The 24106-nt window shown below is 36.2% G+C and overlaps 1 protein-coding gene across 2 annotated transcripts in view; it reads left to right on the plus strand.

Annotated features, from left to right (window-relative positions):
• Positions 1 to 24106, plus strand: part of CDC40 (cell division cycle 40) — a 40239-nt gene that overhangs the window by 13559 nt on the left and 2574 nt on the right. For both annotated transcript variants that reach the window (XM_084889874.1, XM_084889873.1), the window contains exons 4-15: positions 3377 to 3506; positions 5156 to 5236; positions 6469 to 6608; positions 8431 to 8527; positions 9860 to 9999; positions 10756 to 10830; positions 13072 to 13117; positions 15237 to 15338; positions 16585 to 16700; positions 16953 to 17086; positions 21096 to 21172; positions 23591 to 23735. In XM_084889874.1, the coding sequence (XP_084746000.1) occupies positions 3377 to 3506; positions 5156 to 5236; positions 6469 to 6608; positions 8431 to 8527; positions 9860 to 9999; positions 10756 to 10830; positions 13072 to 13117; positions 15237 to 15338; positions 16585 to 16700; positions 16953 to 17086; positions 21096 to 21172; positions 23591 to 23735 (1283 nt within the window). The remainder of the gene's footprint in view (positions 1 to 3376; positions 3507 to 5155; positions 5237 to 6468; positions 6609 to 8430; positions 8528 to 9859; positions 10000 to 10755; positions 10831 to 13071; positions 13118 to 15236; positions 15339 to 16584; positions 16701 to 16952; positions 17087 to 21095; positions 21173 to 23590; positions 23736 to 24106) is intronic.

Consider the following 24106-nt stretch of genomic DNA (forward strand, 5'->3'; position numbering starts at 1 on the left):
AGACTTGAGGATTTGAGTCCAGATCACTCTTAACAAATGGCTCTGTAACTGGAAGAGCATTTTGAAGGCCATATAAGGTTTGCAGGGTATGCACCTATGTCTTTGACTTTGCTAGTTCAGTAAACTAACTGAACTGGCTGTTTTATCAAATATTGTTTACCCCTCCCAACCAAGGACTTTTCCTGAATGGTCTACTTAGTGATCCAGATAAGCTTTCTCAAATTTATAGATAGGACTTGAAGACTGTAGCCATTGTTTTAATCTAGTCATTTTCTTCATTTCACCCTTCATTTTATCCTTTTTGTATCTACTTAGAGAAAAGTGTATTTGTTGGCTTTTCTGGACTCATAAAACCCACAAGCTTCAGGGAGATTTTCAGACTGAAAATAATAGTATTTTTAGGAATAGGAAAAAATGTAAAAGAGGGGGGAAATGCCAGTTAATCTTAAAAATTTGGCTGCATGGGCTACTATAAATATTAATGTTAAAATGAACTTTAAAAGTCATGTGGCTTAGCTCTTTAATTTTATAGATGAAACCGAGGCCCCAGATCATAGAACCAGCCCTAATAAAATATTTTTACATTAATGATATTTAAGCTCTGCTTATATCTTACAAGATTGAGGTATTCTGCCAATAAAATTGTATTTTGCTGGTATTTTCCAAATTTGTAGAAAATAATTAAGTTAATCAACACTCTTCTCACCTTAAGATTTGTTTGTGAATGTTTTAAACATTGATGATTGAAATAAATATTAATAAAAAACTTATCCAACAACCCAAGTATGATTATTAATTAATAACTTGGATTTTTTTTCTATATGTAAACTTATAGTTATGATTTCAGATACTAGTCAGTTTTTTTAAATCACTTGAATTACAAATGATTTATACTTAAACTTAACTACCAAAAGTTGAAAAAAGTATTTGGGAATCAATGATGTGCATTTTTTAATATGCTTTGTTTTGTTTTTTTATGGTTAACCCAGAATTAAAAGACATGCGTATTTACAGAGACCAGCAACATCTGGGAGACATATTTTGAGTAGTTAGGAGAGCTGAGTTTTACTAAGTAATGTTCTCTGCCTTTGTTTGACATTTAATAATTTTTTTAATCCTCACCTGAGGATATGTTTGTTGATTTTAGAGAGAGGAAGAGAGATAGAAACATCCATCTGTTGCCTCCTGTACACACCCCAGCTGGGAATTGAACCCACAACCTAAGTATGTGCCCTGATCAGGAATTGGTACGAAACCTTTTGGTGTATGGACCACACTCCAACCAACTAAGCCACCTGACCAGGGTTGCCTTTGTTGACATTTAATGTCTGTGAGTTCAGCTCCAATAGCTGCCAGTAACCAGGCAGTTAAGGTGAGCCAGATGTAGATGGAATGTCCCATACACAGCTTCCTAAATCATTAAATTTTTGTTGTCTCAGCTTAAATATCTATAAGACATAAGCATATTTAAATTTATAGACTGAGGTTAAGGATAGCACTTCCTATAAAATACACTTAAACTGTAATATATACAGATCTGTATTTGTATAAAAATCAAAGTTCTTTAATGCTGAGAATTTTTCTTTAAAGTTTGGTTTGATATGTGTGGCCTATAGAAGAATTACTCTCTTTTTATAAGGTCTTAAAATAAGACTATGAAAATCATATTTTTCTATTTTAAATTGGAAATTATAAGCATGATTGGTAATTTATTATATGTGAAAGGAGTTAACAGTAAGAGCAATGGGGATTTTTATCATTTTAGAATAGTAATCACATGCTGCTATGCAGATGTAGCTGACTATAGCAAGTAGAGCATATAGGAAACTTTTAAATCGTTTATTATCTTTAATTTTATGGATGTTTCTTGTTTTGTAATAAATTTCATTACTGAACAAAGTTACCTGAAAATTCTAGCATTCAGCAGTTCGGGTTTGTTGTTTTTTTGTTTTTTTCTTTTGTTTTCACCTAGCAGCACAGGAAGAACTAATATGGCCTACAAAGTCTTGTATTATCCTTTATTATAACTTAGAATAAATAGTAATAAAGCTTTATATAGAAAACAGATATTTTAAGATTTAATTATTTTAAACATAGAAATGGAAGCTGTCGATAAAAAAGAATATTATAATTTTTCTTAAGCAGAAAAATTGTAAGGCAAACCTAACATCCTTTAAATTTAGATTTTTGTGCATAATATAATGTTGACATTTAGAAAAGGCAACATTGTGGTTAAGAGACTATGAATAATTTATATTTATGGCTCTGGTTATACATCATAGAAAAGTGGTTTCTAATGCCAATGACCTAAGATGTTCTAATGTCAAAATATTTCATCTTGACAGTAGACCTTCCAGAGTTTAAATTAAAATATTACATGTAATTCCATTATTTCCCAAGTGGTAAGTTTATTTTATTCTTCATTTAAAACAAAAAGAGAAAAGGTATTCTCCCAGTACTTTTTATAATAGCATTTTTTTAAAGTTAGAGGCTATGATTGTATGTTTAAGGAATAGTTTATGTAATAGAATGCTAGATTGAGATTTATCCTAACCTTGTTTTACTAATGGATAAAACTAAGTCACGTAAAATATACATCATCTTTGGCCTTTTTCCTCATTTCTAACATGAGAGAGAAAATACTTCTCTAACTTTCCAGGATTTTGTATAAATTAAATAACATTTGGAAAGTCATTCTGGAAACTCAAAGGATTATAAACAAATAGAAAATAAAGTAGGTACTATTTTATGTAAGGCTTTTACAGTGTGACTTTTTAGAATGGAGGAATTTTTTTTAAGCATTTTACTTTTATTGTTTATTTTATTGTCTTCTGCCCCCAGTGGGATTTTGATTAATTTTTCCTTTATTAGTGCTTTCTACTTCCCAGAAACTAGGGTAAGTTTTAAGGATTCTAGTCCCTACCTTTGAGGAACTTACAATCTAGTAGAGGAGAAATATGTATTTTTAAAATTACTTCATGGTGCCATTATATCACTCCAAATCCCCGACATCATGGTTTAAACAAAACAGTAGTGTCACTTATCTAGAAAAACACCATCAAGTAGAACTCTCTGTCATATGGAAATGCAGCACAGTAACCATAGGAGACGGTTGAGCTCTTGAAATGTGCCTCATGTGTCTGAGGACCTGAATACTGAAATTCATTTCAATTTAAATTGGCATTTGTAGAATTGGGTGAGTGAGGTCTCTCTCCTCTGTCCTAAGATAGACAAACAGTAGCACTGAATTAAATAAGGTGAGCATTTCCCAAACAGGTTAATCAGCCCCTGTTGATTGTATGTTATTCTAGTAATTCTAGTCTTATACACTCAGAATTTAAGTTCTTTTTCTTTTTCTTTTTTTTTAACACTACAGTTTGGACCAGAAAATCCCTTTAGGACACAGCAAATGGCTGCCCCCAGAAATATGCTTTCTGGGTATGCTGAACCAGCTCATATCAATGATTTTATGTTTGAACAGCAAAGAAGAACTTTTGCCACATATGGTAAGGTGCTAAGACTTAGAGTTTCAAGTTTGACTTTATTAGAAGTGGTGTGTGTGTGTATGTGTGTGTGTGTATGTATGTATGTGTGTGTGTATGTGTGTGTGTGTGTGTGTGTGTGTGAGAGAGAGAGAGAGAGAGAGAGAGAGAGAGAGAGAGAGAGAGAGAGAGAGAGAACCTGTTTTATCTTATAGCTTTTTTAATTTATTAACCTGGATTCCTTCAAAAAGGGTATTGTGTTTTTTTATATGCATCAAAAAATATACAGATGGGAAGGTAATTAATATTTTTAGCTGTCATTCTAAATCTGCTACAAATTCTGAGTACTAAATGTCTTAAAAACAGAATGTTCTCTGTTGAAGTCAGTAAATGACAGGATAGATTTTAACAGATTACATTTTTTATTTTATATACAGAGCTTATCACTGAAAAGTTTTCTGTTGATCACTGAGGGGTCAGGAAATGGAGTGGCCACAAATTTATCATATAAAATAATTACATCTTATCAGTGGCAAGATATAAAAAAGTTCATTGCATGCACAAGGCTGGGAATCCTCTCAAAAAGAGGGTGGTTTCATAATGCCCTTGTTGAGAGTTCCACAAGTCATAGGTTCTGGTCACATGTCTCAGGTTTGTCTTTATTTGGTCATACCTTTCATTCTTCTTCCTATAATCCACACCTGTAGTTTGACATACACACTGATGCTGCTTTCCAGAGCTTGTTAATAGGGTGGGTGAGCAAAGTAAATGAGAATGTGTATGTCTGTTGTAGTTGTGATCTTTTTTTTTTTTTATTTAATATATTTTATTGATTTTTTACAGAGAGGAAGAGAGAGGGATAGAGAGTTAGAAACATCGATGAGGGAGAATTATCAATCAGCTGCCTCCTGCACAATCCCTACTGGGGATGTGCCCACAACCAAGGTACATGTCCCTGACCGGAATTGAACCTGGGACCTTTCAGTCCACAGGCCGACGCTCTATCCACTGAGCCAAACCGGTTTCGGAGTTGTGATCTTCTTTATGAATAAACTGCTTGTGCTGATATTTCTTTTTCAAAATAGTAATTGAAAAAGAAAACTGAATGTTTTTAACAACAGGTTTAATTTTCACTTTTTTAAATTGATTTTTTTTTGAGAGAGAGAGAGAGAGAGAGAAACATTGATTTGTTGTTCCACTTATTTATACATTCATTGGTTGAATCTTATATGTATGTACCCTGATCGAGGGACCAAACCCACAACCTTGGTGCTCCAAACAACTGAGCTACCTGGCTAGGGCTAATAATCTCATGTTAAATATCAGCAATATTCTCTCTTTTTTTAAAAGTTATTTTTTTTCCAGTTAGAATCCTGATAACTCCTTTCATTTAATACTAAAGGCCTGATGCACAAAATGCACGCAAAGGGCTCAGCCCGCGCAGCCCTGGCTTCATCTGGAAAGATGTTTGGAAGGTCATTCGGCTCTCCAGTCTAATTAGCATATTAAGCTTTTATTATTATAGATAATAGAATTTTTTTGAAGTTCTAAACAAATTTTTCTGTCCTATGTACCGTTAACTTCCATTGTTATAAGACAGGACCAAAAAAAGTTAAGGAGCAATTGCAAATGGCAAAAAATGAAGTCAGTAATATCTAATCGTTTCCTTTCAGGTTATGCGTTGGACCCTTCATTAGATAATCAAGTAACTACTAAATATATTGGTTCTGTAGAAGAAGCTGAAAAAAATCAAGGTAATTTACTTGAAATTATTTAGACCTATAGTTGTTATGAAGCAGATTGACTTTAGACTATATGTCTAAAACTAGTTTTTTTTAAGTTCAGACAATAGTGCTGCAGTTTAGAACTATTACAGTTTTACTAGGTATGCAACCTTGTAGGGAAGCTAGTTGTTATGGGGAAGTTGTTATGAGTACATGGCACATTGCCAACCTCGTGGAAATTATTCAATAAATTATAATTAATGCAGAGCTGATTTTATCAGTTTATCTTTCAACACTAATGTCACGCTACATTTTAACAGCAGAAAAAATATTGTGAATGCCTATGGAGATTATCTTTGAAGGGTTGCTTTGAATGTTGAGTTTTTGTTTTTTAATATATTTTTACTAGAGGCCTATGCACAAAATTCGTGCAAGGGGCTTGGCCCCTGCCACCACCACAGCAACTGCCTCTGCTTCTGCCTCGGCATGGCGGCTGTGGGCCTCTGCCTCAGCCCCCACTGCCATAGCTTCGTCCGGAAGGTCATCTAGAAGGATGTCCGGTCTAATTAGCATATTACTATTATAGATTGATTTCAGAGAGGGAGAGGGAGCAAGAGAGAGAAACATCAGTGATGAGAAAGAATCATTGATCAGCTTGCCTCCTGCGTGCCCCAACACTGGGGATCGAGCCCACAACCCCAGCATGTGCCCTTGACCAGAATCGAACCCAGGTCCGTTCAGTCCGAAGACTGCCGTTTTATCCACTGAGCCAAACCAGCTAGGGCTAAATGTTGAGTTTTTTAATGTGTTTTAAAATACGTGTTTGTGCTCATATTCATTTTGTTATTCTAAGGCAAAATGTCATATTCTAAATGCTAATTTGAACAAAGCTCATCAGCTCATTGGAACTTTTTCCATAAAAGGCTCATTAAAAAACAATATAGCAAGATTAACTTGCTGAGTTTCTTTCAGAAAGTGGTAAAATCCACTGATGTAGGTTTATGATTCATTAAAAGGATTGTATACATAGCTGGTTTATTTTTTACATATATTAGAATTTGCAGATATTACATTGTTAGAAAATTTCTTTGTCCAGAACACTGAATCATTTTTAGTATTACTTGGCACATTTATATAGATTTTATTTTGTGTTTTTTAATAGATTTTTTTGGTCACATGAATAATACAAAGTAAAATTATATATATGCCGCTATTTCTTTAGAAAAATCTATATTTGTGATATCTATTTTTTTTAAATATAGGTTTAACTGTGTTTGAAACTGGTCAGAAGAAAATAGAAAAGAGGAAAAAGTTCAAAGAAAATGACGCATCTAACATTGATGGTTTCCTGGGACCATGGGCAAAATACGTGGATGAAAAAGATGTAGCCAAACCTTCAGAAGTAAGCTTTGATGTTTTTCATTGTCAATTCAGGTGTATGCTATATTGTTATGGAGGACACCTATATTAATAAATGAGGTTTCTTTAGAGAACCAAATGACGTATTAAAATTCTCTGCCTTGCTTGAGAAAATACAGTAAGGCTTATTTTTCTTTAGAATATTTTTACTTATATTTCTTCTGACTTATTTTCTTCCGTACTTTTTTATTGTAAGTTAATATTGAACAATTTTTAATAAAAATCACCTTGATAATGCTATTATGCTGCCCTGGTAGCTGTTCTTCTGATACTAGATATTCAGGTAGTAACTAAAGTAACAGCCTTTCTGTAATTTTAGAATTGATGTAGGTTTTACTTATTTACTTGAAATTTTTAACAAAGTAACATATCTATATTGTGTGTGTTTTTAATTGTACTATGAAGTAAAGCTATAGACTCCTACCCTGTTCCTCCTTACCTCCTAATTTCACTGTCTCTAAGAGTCAGTCACTGTTCTAGGTCTAAGGTATATAGCAGTGGATAAGATCAAGAAAATCCTATTCTCATGAAATTTATATTCTAGCTGTATCTCACATCCAGTAACATGCATATTGTTATCCTATATAATAAAAGCCTAATATGCTAAGTGACCAATTGTTCAACCAATCAAAGCATAATATGCTAATGATATGCTAAGGCCACTCAACCACTCGCTATGACGTGCACTGACCACCAAGGGCAGCTGCTTCAACTGGTATGTTAGTTTGCTGCTGGGGTCCAGCAGATCAGGATTGAGTGAGACAGGCTTGACATGCCTTGGAGCCCTCCTGTGGTCCCTCCCTTACTGACCAACTTCCTGCATCCCTCCCCAGCCCTGATTGTGCACCAGTGGGATCCCTCGGCCTGGCCTACATGCTCTCGCAATCCGGGCTTAGGGTTCCCTCCCTCCACCCCACCCCCAAGTGCACGGATTTCATGCACCGGGCCTCTAGTATTATATTAATACTAGTGACCCAGTGCGTGAAATCATAAGACCTGGGTTGCCAGGGCCCCAAAGAGGATGCCCCCAAAGAGGTAGGCTGGAGCCGGGAGTTCTGCCTCCAGAGCACATTGAGTGATGAGACCCCCAGGCCTCACTCACAGAGTGGCCACCAGACCCCGCCTCACACAGTGTCATGTCCCCGCCCACCCATAGCACCTCATTGCGCACACAGCCCTGCCCACCCACGTGCGCTTGCTGTGCGTGCAGCCTTCTTGTGACAGCATGAGGGCATCACAGAATGAGGGCATGACGACCACCTAGGCTGTTATTAGTATAGATAACTCAGTAACATACATATGCTACTATTTTTTATTTTAAATGTCATCTGTCGACTTCTTTGTTATTTATTGTACATAAAGATTTTCTATTACCCCATTTTTGTTCCACTGCTTCTTCCATAAAGTTGTGTCACAAATCTGTTGACATTGCTTACATTCTTATGACTATGTAAATGCTGTTTACTGAAGAACAACACTGTGCACTAAAATTCAGCTTTCTGTCTGGTATTAGACTTTTTAATTGCCTTGTCCTTCCTCTTGCATAATTAATATGTTAAATTTATTTTTAGGTGTTCTAGGATGGGTTTTGTATAAAATGAGTTTAAGATCACTAACTAGTATCCATTATGTATTTAATATCATTTTGTAATCTGTTGAAGAGTTGAGATTGTTATCCTGGGAGACATACTTAAAGCTATTGATTCAGCAAAAAGTGGGCCTCACTATAAAGAATTTATAACCTTCTTTGGCTATGATAGGATCCTAGGACATCTGTTTTAAAGTTGACTCCTTATTTTCCTTAGGAAGAACAAAAAGAATTGGATGAAATCACAGCAAAGAGGCAGAAAAAAGGCAAACTGGAAGATGAGAAGCCTGGGGAGGAAAAGACAATCTTACATGGTAATATATTTTTTATGCTTCTTCATTTCTGTGATAAACTTTCAGATATTTCCTCTGTTCTTTGTTCATATAATATCCATCGCCTTTATTAATCACTGGTATATTGATTATATTAAAAATTATATTGGATATTTTGCATCCCCCCCCCAAATTACAACATTGTTTTATGTTTTAATAGATGAGAAGAAATAACATGATTAATGATAGTCACCGATAAGTTTTTTAGTGCTAATGAGTTTTAAAAACTATAAATAAGAAATCTGAATGGTCTACATGTTTTTTCTTAAGATAAAGTCAACTCTTCAGTAGTGCCTTAGTCATTTTAACCTTTTGTTTTTAACCCAAATCAAATATTCTCCAGGTCTACTCAGAGTTACTAAGTTATACTTTAAAAGAATAAACTCTGTTTTCATGTGAACAGATTGGAGATTAAGACTCATACTCATTTTGATTTGTGGGAGGAAATGCATATACACCAAAATAAATTATAAATGTTCTAGAAAGTACCTGGTTCATTAATAATTAGCTATATTTTTTAAGTATGTAGTATTAGTACTAATAGTATTGATCTAATTTTATATCACATATCAATATTTAGGCTTGATAAAGCCTTATTTGGTCTCTCAAGCTCCAGTTTTTATCCCCAAGGAGTTCATTTAGCACTGTGGTCCTGCAGCCACAATAACAATAACAGCCAACCTTTATTTAGTACTTACTCTGTGCCAGGCATGCTACCAAATGCTTCATATACACTATGTCTTTTAATTCTCACAAGTGAATTTATTGTAAAGTCTGTCTTGAAAGTATTGTAGAAAAGAGAATGGAAAAGGAACCTAGATGGGCATAAGAGAGGAAAGCAGGGAAAAATGATAGCTGATATTTTGTTTGTTTAACTTCCTTCTTACTCTACTTTGCTTCTGATTCTTTGTCAGTGACTCACATGGTGCAAGTGTTGTTTTTCCTTGCCTCGCTATAATCATACTATATAAATATGATTTTTATATAGTATGATTATAAATATACTCTATATATAAAAGACTTCAAAGTGAAGTCTTATATATATATATATATTATTAAAATCTAACTGAATAAAGGAAGTATTGATCTTACCTATTCTCTGGATATTTAGGAATTCCAAAATACTGCCTCTAATTATAAATAATAGCAATGATTGCAGGTAGTTAAATTTTAGCTAGTCTTGGTCTTACATCAGAGTACTATTGTCTAAACCTTAATGTGGAATAATATCTTTATAAATAAAATGGTCGTTATATAGATTTCATGGCTATGGCTTGTATTTGTTCATTGCTTTCCTTTGCCTTCTTATTTCAGTTAAAGAAATGTATGACTATCAAGGCAGGTCTTATCTTCACATACCTCAGGATGTTGGTGTTAATTTGCGATCATCTGTGCCACCTGAGAAATGTTATCTCCCCAAAAAACAAATTCATGTGTGGTCCGGACACACAAAGGTAAGCAAATTGGTTGTTTTTATTTCTTGTAATGTAGAGTAGTGAAGCCATCATAAAGTTTCAGCTATTGATGTGGAATATTCACTATTTCTGAAAAAGATGTAGGGGAGTCAGAATAGAGCAGGGAAGTCAAATTAAAGAGCAATCTCCTAGTAAGTTAGGCTTTGGAGGTACCCACGTGTATCAGTCACAAGTGATGACTCAGTCTTCAAGGTCACCTGGCTTGGCATGACATAAGAATGTGTGACTCGGTGTCCTCTCCCCTTATGGTAGCCTGGACTTTCCCTCCAAGTTCCTGCCACAATTTGCTTCCTCTTGGGCACCAAGTCAGTGAGAAACGGGCTTGTACTAGCGCCAGAGCCTCAGTCCTTTTGCTTTAGCTCTAGAGTTTATCCCCCTTCAAAGAAGATTCGATGTTCTCTAGTTTATAAACTATGATAATATTTAAACTAATGAAGACACAAGACACTTAAAAACTTTAAATGTTGATAATTTTTGTCATCTATGCTATTTTAAGTACCAATTTATGGCTGTTAGCAAAGAGCAAAGTTAATGAATGAAAGAAGGGAGAGGAGTGGGGGTATTGTCAGTAAGGGCTGCTCTTGGAATACTAATGAAGCTTATTCTGGGTCTATAATTTTTGGAATGAAGAAAAATAGTAAGTTTAAGTTGCTTTAAAATATACTGTCTTTTCCTCGTGTGATTTTAGCTGATTTTAGAATGCTTCTGATTGGTAACTGTAATACCTTTCCGTAGGGTGTCAGTGCTGTCAGATTGTTTCCCCTCTCGGGCCATTTATTGCTGTCTTGTTCCATGGACTGTAAAATTAAGGTGAGTTTTCAGTAACAGTAGGAGTGCTACAAAACTAGTGCTTTGGTTAAATCTGTTTGGTTAATTATAATAAATTTGGGTTTGTTAGGCGATCAGAGGCTATTTTCTCTTAGGCCCTGTGAATGCAGCAGTTTATGAACTGCTTCCAAACATGTTGATTCAGATATGGCTCTATGGTCCAGTTGGCTAGGCTCTTTTTTAAGCTTAGATAACTGATTAGAATGTAATCAATCACTTTGGCTTTAGACACATAAATGCTTAATCATTAACAATGCATTTTTTGCATATGTAAGAGTTCATTTGTTCCTCAGAACCTTATGAGGTAAAAAGAATACAAGATAGAAATCCTATTTCTAAAGAGTAAATAATGTGATTCATTTTTTTTTGTTATCAGTGCTAGTAGACACCAAGTAGCAGGAATGCTCCTAGACTCTTCTCCCCTATTTTATTTATTTATTTAGTGTGTGTTATATCTCATTGTTTTTTAGAGAGAGAAAGGGGGAGAAATAGATAGATAGAAACATCCATGAGAGAGAAACATCACTGATTAGCTGCCTCTTGTATGCCTCCTACTGGGGATCGAGCCCACATGTGCCCCAACTGGGAATCGAACTGTTGACCTTTTAGTTCCTGAGTCCATGCCAGTGCCTGTCAACTTGAGTATAGGAGAGTCTTTTTAAAAATCTTTAATAGATTAGTTTTTATCACCTTTGTGTTTTGTGTGTCTGGTTTGTTATGATGGTCAAAAATATCAACCCTATAGTGTTCTTGGGACTTGGAAAGTTTTTGTTTTATTATGGATTTGTTTTTTGGTTTTTTTTAATTTTTATTACTTGATTTTAGAGAGAGGAGGGAAGGGAGAGGGAGAGAAGCATCAATTGTTTTGTTCCACTTATTTATGCATTAATTGGTTGTATGTGCCCTGACCAGAGAATCCACAACGTTGGCATGTCGGGATGACACTCTAACCAACTGAGCTACAAGATCTATAAAGGCGGATTTTTATTTATTTCTTTATTTTTTTAATGAGTACAATAGCCATGTAGGTATTTGTCTGTATTTAAGAGCTTAAAATAACAGGTCAACAGTTTGAAGTAAAAAATCCTTATTTCCTTTTAACTTTTACTTCTTAAAAACTATGTTAATTGAGAGTAAAGTTTTCTCTTTTACCAATTAAAAAAGCATAGAATACCATTTGTATCACTTCTATAAACATTAATTAGATATCTGTTATGTGCAAGGGGCAGAGAATAAAAAGTTATTAAGGCACTGTCTCTGCCCTTAGGATGAACATTGCATTATGATTTTAATGATCATTATAGAGTCAGATATAAAGCATTCTGGTTTCAAAGAGGAAGCATTCCTCACTAGGAAGGTAACTAGGTAAAGGGAGGGGTAGGGCATAGACTGTGTCTGAGAAGAGTGAATAGAATGAATCAGCATGGTGTGCACTGTAAACTGCAGTTTCGTGGTTGCTGGAGCCTAAAGTCTGAGACACAGGTGACTACTCAGTCATAAGTAAAGGGCCAGGGCCTGGAGGTCCTTGCCTGGTATGCTGCGGGCACTGAGACTTTATCCTCTTGACCCTCAGAGGCCAGGAAATGCCTTCTATTTTAGAGGGCTAGCAACACTGTTGAGAATTGGATTTGATGCAGGCAAGAATAAAGGTACTTTGAAGCTATTGCATAAATTCACTTTAGATGTAGTGAGAATTATGAGCCTGTTATCTTTTTGTCTGGATCTTCATTTCCATAATACAGCTTCCATAATACTTGCTACTTCAGGAAAGTTCAAAAAAAAGTCTTTCAGTACCAAAATGTTATAGACATGACAGTTTTAATAACACTTAATTATTTTAAAAGTAGTTCATGGTATTACATTAGTAGAAACTTTTTTTCTCATACTGAATACAGAAAAGAACAAGAAGAAAACAAAAAATCACCTGTATTAGCTCCATCTAATTTCTGGTGATAGTTTGATGTACCTTTCAGTATCTGATTTCAGAGTTTAGTTTTAAAATGTATGTGTGTGTGTGAGTCCATGAGTCCAAACAATGCAACACAGACTAGAAGCACCAAGCAATGTGTTTAATGATATATAATGCCTTTGGTTAAATCTTCTGTACACGCACAGACGTGCACACGTATAACCAGCATATGACTGTTGTTACTGATTGAAAATTGTCATTTTATCAGTCTGGTATTAAATTTAATATTTATTTGTATTGTTTTTTCCCCCCAGCTGTGGGAGGTTTATGGAGACCGGCGCTGTCTGCGAACATTTATTGGTAATACTTCTTTTCTCCCTGACTATAAACCTATTTGGGACAACTTTTTTAACTTTTTATCATCATTTACTATAATTTTACTGGACTAATTTGAATGAAAATCTTCACAGACTTGAACTGAGTCTTGAGGAGGGAGTAAGTCCCCTCAGATAGAGGAAGAAAGGGAACTAGGAAGAGTGAGCAGCAGAAGCAAAAGTGTGAGAAAGCATGCTGCTTTGGGGGAACCACGTATATTTCAGAATTGCCAGGGTGTGGGATGATACGGTGAGAAATGAAAGTGCGAAAAGCAGCAGAAGAGGGGGCAGAGTGTGGAGGACCAGGTGTGCTATTAATAAGGAGTTTAGATTATCCTGAGGGCTCTGAGAAGCCAGACATTAAACAGCTCTTGCAAGAAAGCAACATGATCAGGTTTGAAGCTTACAAAGATCACGTTGGCAACATGGAGATGCTTTGATGGAGCAGGCCTGGAGGAAGGGGAATGAATTACAAGGTTATTTCATTAGTCTGGATTAGAGATGGTAAGAGTCTGAATTAAAGCAGCAGAGATAGAGAGAAAAGAATTAATCAAAAGTTAAAATCAGTGGAACTTAGTAATTGGATGTGAGTGATAAGAGTAAGGCAAGAATCTAAGGTGACTCTCAGATGACACCAAGATGAATGCTAGTGTCATTCACCAAGAGGGGAAGCAAGATGATGCTGAGGTTTTGGACTCATTGAATTTTAGCTGCCCTTCGGGTTTTGAAATGAAAATGTCTAGTAAGCAATTAGATGGCCAGATGTTAAGCTTTGAAGAGAGGAATTGGATCTCAACACATAGAAAAGGATGAGATTGAGAGAATTCCTTGAAGCAATGAAGATGGCCGAAGAGAGGACAGTTGTGTGGCAATCTAGCCCTTTTGGTAGAGAATAGTTTATTGTCTTTGTCAGATGTTGTGTGAAGACTAGTTACGTTTCCAAATTTAACTGTATTGCATTGAAGCACTATTTGTATGAATTTTAGTGGCTCTGTTTTTAGATTGAAGTAGGAGGGTGTTCTGCAATGCTGTATGATTTTAGGGCCTCGCTGCACAGTAAATACTGCCCAAGCTGTGCAGCAGCCTAAAGAAAGATTCATGGGAAGGCTCTCAGCATGCAGGGGGAACAAAATGTCCCTGCAGATGCAGTGGGCTTGGTCCCCATTTGTCTCCCCTGCGCGGGCAGGCAGCTTTCCGGGGGGAGCTGAAAGTGTCCTGCTTAGGAAGGTGATGGCGGCTCTGGCAGGGACTCTGCTATAGACAAGACACCTGGTTGCCTGATTGCTGTGACACAGAGGGCCTCTCTAGAGGCCATTGGTGGTGTGGTTGACAATGTGCCCTGCACATTTTGCAAAATGTATTTGGCAGTCTTGGTCATGCTGATGGTAAAAAAAATACGAAAGTTTCTGCTTTCATTTAGCCATATTTTATTTGTCCCTGTGACTGTCAAGAGAATTGATTAGTCTGGCAAGAATGATTTCCAAACAAAGTACCGTAAAATTAATTTATTGTCAAAATGCCATCTTAAAACAAAATAGAAGTTAATATTTGTTTTCAAAAAGGCTTAGTGTCAGATTCTGAATCCATTTCTATGAAATTTGGTAATGTGGTCACACAAATATGCAGTTATTGAATAAGGGCTACAGTTTTCATGAACTCTGGGTTTAGGTCACTGAGTTTTACTTCCAGGTTGGTGAGTAATCAGAGTGAACCTCCAAAATGTCACCAGTCATTTCTCCTTCATTGGCGATAATTGGCCTATTGTGTTTCTTAAGTTCTTAGCTGTTTAGTCATCAGTTATATATATATCACATGTTAAGAAGTTGCCATGACAGACTTTAAAAAAATCTTAGAGCTTTTCTCTTGGTTCTTACCTAAATGTTATGCATCACAACCACCCGAGGACCTTTTTGAAGGGGGAACCACCTACATTCCCAAGCCCACATAAAACCTATTCTGAGTTAGTAAATCAGGGGATGGGGTTTCAGTAATTTTTTTACCCACAGATGGTTTGGAAAACACTGTTTAATGCTATTTTTCTTATGGTGTTTTTGTTTTAAATAAAGATACGTCACCTCATCTCCATTTCTATTGTCTGCCTTTAGGTCACAGTAAAGCTGTTCGGGACATCTGCTTTAATACCGCGGGCACACAGTTCCTCAGTGCCGCTTATGACAGGTACCTTAAGCTCTGGGACACTGAGACAGGTACGAGCTCACTTACACTAACAGATACTTATCTTAGAAACTTGCATTTGGGGAGAGGTTGTTTTTGGGTTTTTTTCTAAATATATTTTTATTGATTTCACAGAGGAAGGGAGAGGGAGAGACAGAAACATCAATGATGAGGGAGAATCATTGATCAGCTGCCCCCCATGCAGCCTACACTGGGGATCGGGCCCACCACCCAGGTATATGCCCTGATGGGGAATCGAACTGTGACTTTCTGGTTCATAGGTCAACACTTAACCACTGAGCCACACTGGCTGGTTTAAATTAGCATTTTAAAATGAAATGTGTTGTCGTCTGTGGCAAAATGGTACCTTCTTTAACTGCTAATTCTCCTATCATTAACTATCAGCTTATATAACTTTGTAGAGTTGAAGCTCAGCTGAATAAATAGCTCTTTCACTCTAAAGCTTTGTTTCCACCAAATATAATTTATAAAGCAAACCTATTGATAGACAAAGATGTTTGAAATCTTTCATTGACTATTTAATTGATCTTTTTGTAAATCATCTAACACATGGCCTTGCATATAATTGAAACACAGGAGATAGCTGATAAACAGAATTAAATTTAACCGCCCAAATTCATTAAAATGTAGGTCTAAACTCCCATGGCCCGTCCAGTTGGATGTATATATTCACAGACATATGAGTGGCATCAATACATTGTGGCTAGTAAAAGTGTGTGTAATTAAAGAACCATCTTTCAGTCTTGCTGGGCTTTAAGGATAAAGGTAATAGCTAACATTTATTGAACACTTTGTGTTCACCAAGCATTATGCTAAGTGCTTATATTAAGTATCTCATTCAATCCTTAAAATATCCCTGTGAGATAGGTACTGTTATTGTTATAGAGAAGAAAACAGGCTTAACATTTTCAGGGTCACATAGCTAATAAATAGCCAAATTGTGTTCATACTGAGGTCTCTCTAATTCAGCCCTTATTCTTGACCTCTTTAGCAGTGGTCCTCAACTCTGGCTGCGCATCATAATTACCTGGAGACTTTTATCTATTCTGCAATTGTTGATACAGATTTACTTTTGAAAAACATATTTTTAACCATTAAAAATCCATGAAAAGGAGTGATGTGGTTTACAATAAAGAACAAACAGGCTGCCTTTCCTCAGAATTTATTAAGCAAATAATCTTTAGATATTAATCCCAGGGTTATCTTTTAAGTGGTCAAATTTATTTTGCCTATTTTAACTTGGGTCTTTGGTTTTAGGACAGTGTATATCAAGATTTACTAACCGAAAAGTACCCTATTGTGTCAAGTTTAATCCTGATGAAGATAAGCAAAATCTCTTTGTGGCTGGGATGTCTGACAAAAAGATTGTGCAAGTAAGTCTTTCCACGGCATTTTTATTAAGATTCCTGAGCTTTATATTGTATCTGGGGATGGAATCAGGAATATTAATTTGTTTAAAGTTGGATACTTTTAGGGGCTGCTGATGTTCTTCTTAGTAGAAAATAGTAAATCATAAAAACATGATGTTGGAACTCTTTTTATTTCTGCACTTTCCATAATTATGATCTTTGTTTGTTTTCATAAATCTGCTCCACTTCCGTCTTTACCTTTTCTCGTTTATACAGTGGGACATTCGAAGTGGAGAAATTGTGCAGGAATATGATCGGCATTTGGGAGCTGTCAACACCATTGTTTTTGTTGATGAGAATAGGAGATTTGTGAGCACGTCTGATGATAAGAGCCTTAGAGTTTGGGAATGGTGAGTTTCAATCAGTAGAAAATCTGACATATAAAAGAAGCAATTTAAAAATTTGTGGGCAAAGACGCCCTGATAATATGTAGCCATTTGAATATTTTTCAAAGATAATTTCTGGCTTGCCTGTCAAACTGTTATAACTATTTAAGTATCCAGAATATCAAAATAAAAATTTAAACATGATACTTTTCATAGTCTTTGGATAATCTATCTAAAGGATACTTTTTTGAGTCACTTTTCTGGCAGCAGTAAAAGGGTTTTATAGTGTAATCTTATATCCTTTATTAGCTGTCTTATTCATCTTTGCAAAATGACTGATGAGAAATAGGGGCCACAAATGTGTAGACTATGCCAGAGTTTGAGCGTAAGATCCTGGCCTCTGAATCAATCCAAATTTTATAATCTCAATTTTTTTAATGTCTGCATTTTGACTATTTAATACTGAAAATTGCCTATCTCATCTTCCTTGTTTCCTGCCTACCATTTATTGTCCATATGGTAGAAAACAGTGTTTTCACTTGTAATCAGAATATACAGGGTAGGACAAAAGTAGGTTGACAGTTGTTTGTATGGAAAATAATGCAATAATTAATAAATGATAATGCAAGAATAAACTCTGTGTTTCACATATTGACAACCTATTTTTGCCCCACCCTGTATTGGTGAATTTTGCTTTCCTCGAGAAAGAAAGGAAAAACCACTTTTCTAAAATCAAGAAATACTAAAAGCTAATTTCACTGTCATAGTTCATGTTTTATAATTTATTTCCAAAGAAATGCATAATAAGCTTTTTAAAATTAATGTTTATCATTGCATCTCAGGGAAATATCCCACTTGGTCATGGTACATAATCTTTTTAATGTGCTGTTGAATTTGTTTTGCTAATATTTTGCTGAGTATTTTTGCATTTATGTTCATCAGAGATATTGGTCTATAATGTTGACCCTTTAAAATGAGTTTGGAACCCTGGCCGGTTGGGCTCAGTGGATAGAGCATCAGCCTGCGGACTGAAGGGTGCCTGGTTCAGTTCCGGCTAAGGGCACAAGTCCGGGTTGTGGGCTCGATCCCTTATGGAGGGCATGCAGGAGGCAGCCGATCAGTGATTCTCTCCCATCATTGATGTTCCTATCTCTCTCTCCCTCTTCCTTCCTCTCTGAAATCAATAAAGAAATATATTTTTTAAAATGAGTTTGGAAGTATTCCCTTTTCTGTTTTTTGGAAGAGTTTGAGAAGGATTGATAATAATTGTTCTTTAAATGTTTGGTATAGTTCACTGGTGAAGCCATCTGTTCCTGTAATTTTTTGTTGAAAGGTTTTTGATTACTTCATCTCTCCTTATTCATTATTGATCTGTTCATATTTTCTATTTCTTCATGACTCTTGGTATATTTCTAGGAATTTATCTTTTTCTCTCAGTTATCTAATTTATTGACATATTATTATTCATAGTATTTTTGCAATCTTTCGTGTTTCTATATTATCAATTGTAGTGTCTTAGTTCTGATATTTAAAAAAATATATTTTAGTGATTTTTTTTTTTTACAGAGAGGAAGGGAGAGGGATAGAGAGCTAGAAACATCGATGAGAGAGAAGCATGGACCAGCTGCCTCCTGCACACCCCCTACCAGGGATGTGCCCGCAACCAATTTACATGTCCTTGACCAGAATCGAATCGAACCTGGGACCTTTAAGTCCGCAGACCGAGGCTCTATCCACTGAGCCAAACCGGTTTTGGCAGTTCTGATTTTTTTTTAAATTTATGTCTTTTGTCTTTTTCTTAGTCTAACTAAATTTTTGTAAATTTTATAAGTTTTATTGATCTTTTTATCTTCTTAGTCTCTTCCATTTATTTGCTCTCTGGTGTTTCTTATTTCCTTCCTTCTGCTAACTTTGGACTTTGTTTTTTTTATTTAAGATATTTCTTCTTTCCTAATGTAGGTTTTTATCACTGTTAACTTGCCTCATTGAATTGTTTCTGCTGCATCTCCTTTTTTTGATATGTTTTGTTTCTATTTAAGTTGTCTCAAGACTTTTGGATTCCCCTTTTAATTTCTTCTTTGATCTCTTTTTGGTTAAGTAGCATGTTTAATCTTCACATATTTGTGAATTTTCTAGTTTTCTCCTGATAAGTTCTAGTTTCATATAGTTGAGATCAGAAAAGATGCTGGATCTGATTTCAGACTTTTTAAATGTTTTAAGACTTGTTTTGCGATCTAATATGTGATCGGTCTGTTCTGGAGAATGTTCCTTGTGCACTTGAAAATAAGGTCTTATGCTGCTGTTGGGTGAAATGTTTTGTGTACGTCAGTTAGTCCATCTTTCTAACATGCTGTTTAAGGTCTGTGTTTTCTCATTGATTTTCTGTCAGGATGATCTAGCCATTGTTGAAAGTCAAGTATTGAAGTCCCCTACTAATATTACATTACTACTTATTTCTCCCTTCAACTCTGTTAGTATTTGCTTTATATAATTAGGTACTCCAATGGTGGCCGCATAAACAACTGTTACCTCTTTGATGAATTGATCCCTTTGTCATTATATAATGACCTGCTGTATCTCTCACTAAAGGCCTGGTGCACGAGATCATGCACTGGGTGGGGAGGGGTCCCTCAGCTTGGTCTGCGCCCTCTTGCAGTCCAGAACCCCTCGCTCCTTACCACCTGCCTGCATTTGGACCTTTTTCAAATTGAGGCTCTTTTCAGTATATTTGAGTCTTTCCGAATATAAATTGTCACTGGTACCTCAGATGTATAAAGTGTTGACTTGATAAATGATACTGTTCCCCAGGTTATACCTTAAAATGTTTTCCTTTCACCAAGACCCTGATATAATTTTTTTCTAATATTTGCTTCTTCTTCTGGATGGATAGATAAATGGATAGAGAAAGTCCTTACTTAAAGGCAAATTGTTGTTGTTGTTGTTATTGTTTTCCATTTAATTAAAGTCTTGGAACTTAAATTTAAATTGCTGCTTTATATTCTGAGATAATATGAAATTACATTTCCCACACATAGCTCTGTTAAAAAAAAAAAAAAAAAAATGTCATGAAAAGCAACAAGACCAAAACCCTCCAGAATTAGTAAAGACTTTTTTATCATGGAGAATATTAAAAATAAAAAGGCATTTTGATGATTCTAAATTTAGGTGACTAGGTTTTGGGTTCTTTTTGTTTAATCGTTTGCCTGATTTACATAAGATTTTTTAATGCTCTTTTTCCTGTACCATACACACTTGTAATATTTTACATATAAACTGAAAAATAGAAAAGTGTCCAAGTACAGGCACTTAATCTTTTTTACCTGTCCTGGAATCTCATAATTTTGGATCATGTTTGCAGATCCCTCCACTTGCATTGCTGATGGCTCACCAGATGGCAGAGTCAAGTTAAGGTTGACTAGTAAAATAAGAACGTTTCCCTGTAGGTTTGCCTCAGACATCTTGCTTCTGCCTACCATGACCCATTTTTTTTTTAATATATTTTATTGATTTTTTACAGAGAGGAAGGGAGAGAAATAGAGAGCTAGAAACGTCGATGAGAGAGAAACATCGACCAGCTGCCTCTTGCACACCCCCTACTGGGGATGTGCCCGCAACCCATGTACATGCCCTTGACCGGAATCGAACCTGGGACCTTTCAGTCCGCAGACTGACGCTCTACCACTGAGCCAAACCGGTTTCGGCACCATGACCCATTTTTAAATGAGCTTATTATTAAATAAGTTTTAATAACATTTTTTAACATAAAGGCCAAAGTTTAAGTCAAATAGAGTTTAAAGACTAAATCATTAACACTGTTATAATTATCACAGAAAGTCATTTGTGAAGTAAAAGATTTATTTATAATATGCAATAGAATGTCATTTTGTGATTTTCCTCCCCCCACCCCCAGAAAGTTTCATGAAAGTTTTATTTAATATATTATTTTAAGAGTATTTCTTTTGGTTCAGAGATAATTCTTCTAAAGGTACTTTTTAAAAATTACTTATTCTGATATGTTATTTTTAATATTTAGGGATATCCCTGTGGATTTCAAATACATAGCAGAACCCAGTATGCACTCAATGCCTGCAGTGACTTTGTCTCCAAATGGTGAGTTAGAATGTGTTTTAAATGAGTTTCTAAGACATGGTGTGATTTCTCTTGAAAAGAACCTTGGCCATTCTTTCTGAGGGCAGTTCTGTCACAGTGTCATACTGTATAAGGAAAATTTTCATTATTAGAAATAATCATTGGTTTTCATATGTAAGTCACTTCACCCAGGCTCTTGTTGTTGTTTTTAAGTGTTTTTATTGATTTCAGGAAGAGGAAGAGAGAGAAAGAAAGAAACATCAATGATGAGAATCATTTTTCAGCTGCCTCCTACACACCCCCTATTTGCGATTGAACCCCCAACCCGGGCATGTGCCCTGACCTGGAATCGAATCCTGACTTCATAGTTCATGGGTTAATGCTCAACCAGTGAACGACACTAGCTGGGCTCTTATTTTCTACGAATAAAAGAAATAAATGAAACAATTATGATTTGTAATAAATGTTGACTAAGCATCTAAGTCACATGTGTCAAACACAAGGCCCGCGGGCCAAATCCAGCCCGCCACGCCTTGCAATGTGGCCCGCACCGCGCTGTCATCACTGCACTCCGCTGTCAGTTTATGACATTGTCAGTTTATGACTGTTCAGTAAACCATTCGGCCCGCGATTTAGGCTGGATTTTAGATTTTGGCCCCTTCTCTGATTGAGTTCGACACCCCTAATCTAAGTATTTCCACCTGAGAATCAGGTTTTTTAAAACAATTCTCCTTTCACGCCGATACCAGTTTGGCTCAGAGGATAGAGCGTCAGCCTGCGGACTCAACGGTCCAAGGTTCGATTCTGGTCAAGAGCATGTACCTGGGTTGCGGGCACATCCCCAGTGGGGGGTGTGCAGGAGGCAGCTGATCCATGTTTCTCTCTCATCAATGTTTCTAACTCTATCCCTCTCTCTTCCTCTCTGTAAAAAATCAATAAAATATATTTTTTAAAATAAAATAAAATAAATTAAACGATTCTCCTTCCAACAGAATCATATTCTACAATACAACTCATTCAGTGATTTAGTGATGAGTTCTTTTATTTTGGTCTGGTTCCTCACAATGAGAACATCTTAGCAATTCATTATAAGATATTTTCTCAGGCAAAATACAAAAGATAAATGTTTAATACTGTTTTCTGTTCAGTAATGCATTGCCTTTTAAGAGCAAGGTAATTTATGCTATAGATTAATTTCAACAACAGTTATGAGATTTTTTAAATCATAATTTTTTTGGATATAGCCTAATTTAATAATCCTAGGTTTTCTCACCTAAGTTGATTTTTCCTTTCTTTTTCATAATTAACATAGAGAAGTCTCTTTCTCCCCATGATTCTATTGTCTATATTAAATACAGATTAATTTCTTTTCATAAAATTTTAATTTATTTGTTAACACTAAACTCGGAATATCTACATATCCTTATTTAAACAAAAAACGTTTTTTGTAAGAAGAGTGTTCAATAAAACAGGATTATATGAGTAAAATCTATTATTTTATATACAAACTAGTGGCCTGGTGCACAAAATTTGTGCATGGGGTGGGTGTCCCTCAGCCCGGCCTTCACCCTCTGCAATCTGGGAACCTGAGAATGTCTGACTGCTGGGGCATGTCCCTGTGGGAACGGGCCTAAACTGGCAGTCGGACATCCCTCTTGCAATCCAGGACCGCTGACTCCTAACTGCTCACTTGCCTGCCTGCCCGATTGCCCCTAACCACTCTGCCTACTGGCCTGCTTGTCCCCAACTGCTCCCCCCACTGGTCTGATGGCCCCCCACAGCCCTCCCTGGCCAGCCTCATGGCCCCCCACAGCCCTCCCAGGCCGGCCTCATGGCCTACAACTGCCCTCCCAGGCCAGCCTCATGGCCTACAACTGCCCTCCCAGGCCGGCCTCAGGGCCTACAACTGCCCTCCCAGGCCGGCCTCAGGGCCTACAACTGCCCTCCCCAGCCAGAGGCCCATCTGCGGCCAGGCGAGGAACATTTGCCTCGTCACCAGGGTGACAGTGCAAGCATTCCCCACCACCCCCTAGCTGCTCCGTGCCTGCTGCCCAGAGGCCCTCCGCGGCCAGTGTGGAACACTTGCCTCGTCGCCACAGCGACAAAGCAAGCATTCCGCCAGCTGCTCATGCTGCCCGCTCTCAGCGGCCACCCCCCTGGGACTGGGGGTCTCCGGCGGGGTTGAGAGAACTGGGCGCTGCCATCTTTGTGACAAAGTGCCGGTCAATTTGCATATTCCCTCTTCGTTTGATAAGATACCTCTCGCTAGCAACAGATTTGTAACACTTTACAGGTGATATGGTAAATTTATTTTCCTATTATTATAAAATAGTTGGAAACAAAAGAATATGAATGACTGAATGTATTTAGAATGAAAATTCTGTAAAAAAAAAAAAAAAAATGTTTTTCTCTAAAATGTCTCAATTATTGAATTTGCAGGGAAATGGCTTGCATGCCAATCAATGGACAACCAAATCTTAATTTTTGGAGCACAGAACAGATTTAGATTAAATAAGAAGAAAATTTTTAAAGGCCATATGGTAGCAGGCTATGCTTGTCAGGTGGACTTCTCACCAGACATGAGGTAAGTCTAAATCTTCTCATGTATTTTTATATTCAAATATGATAATATAAACTTCTGTTGTGCAAATAATAACACTTTACATGTCACTTTCACATATGTAATTGTATGAGAACTATGCAAATTGTCAAAATGCCAGATAAAAGGGCAAGAACAAGTTATGAGAATTACCCTCTACTTTTTTAAGTTCTTTCATATATCTCCTTATATTGTTTAGTCCTGTGCCCTTTAATCACATAAAAGTTCCTGTCTATATAGGCAATGCCATATTTTCTCTCTGCTTTTCTAAGCAAGGCTTGGAGAACTATAACAGCTATATTGCTGTGGTGGAATGAACACCAAAAGAATTATGTATTGCATTGTTGAAGTTAACA

Source organism: Pipistrellus hanaki (genome assembly GCF_964339955.1).
Source record: "Pipistrellus hanaki genome assembly, chromosome: 7".
Lineage (NCBI taxonomy): Eukaryota > Metazoa > Chordata > Mammalia > Chiroptera > Vespertilionidae > Pipistrellus > Pipistrellus hanaki.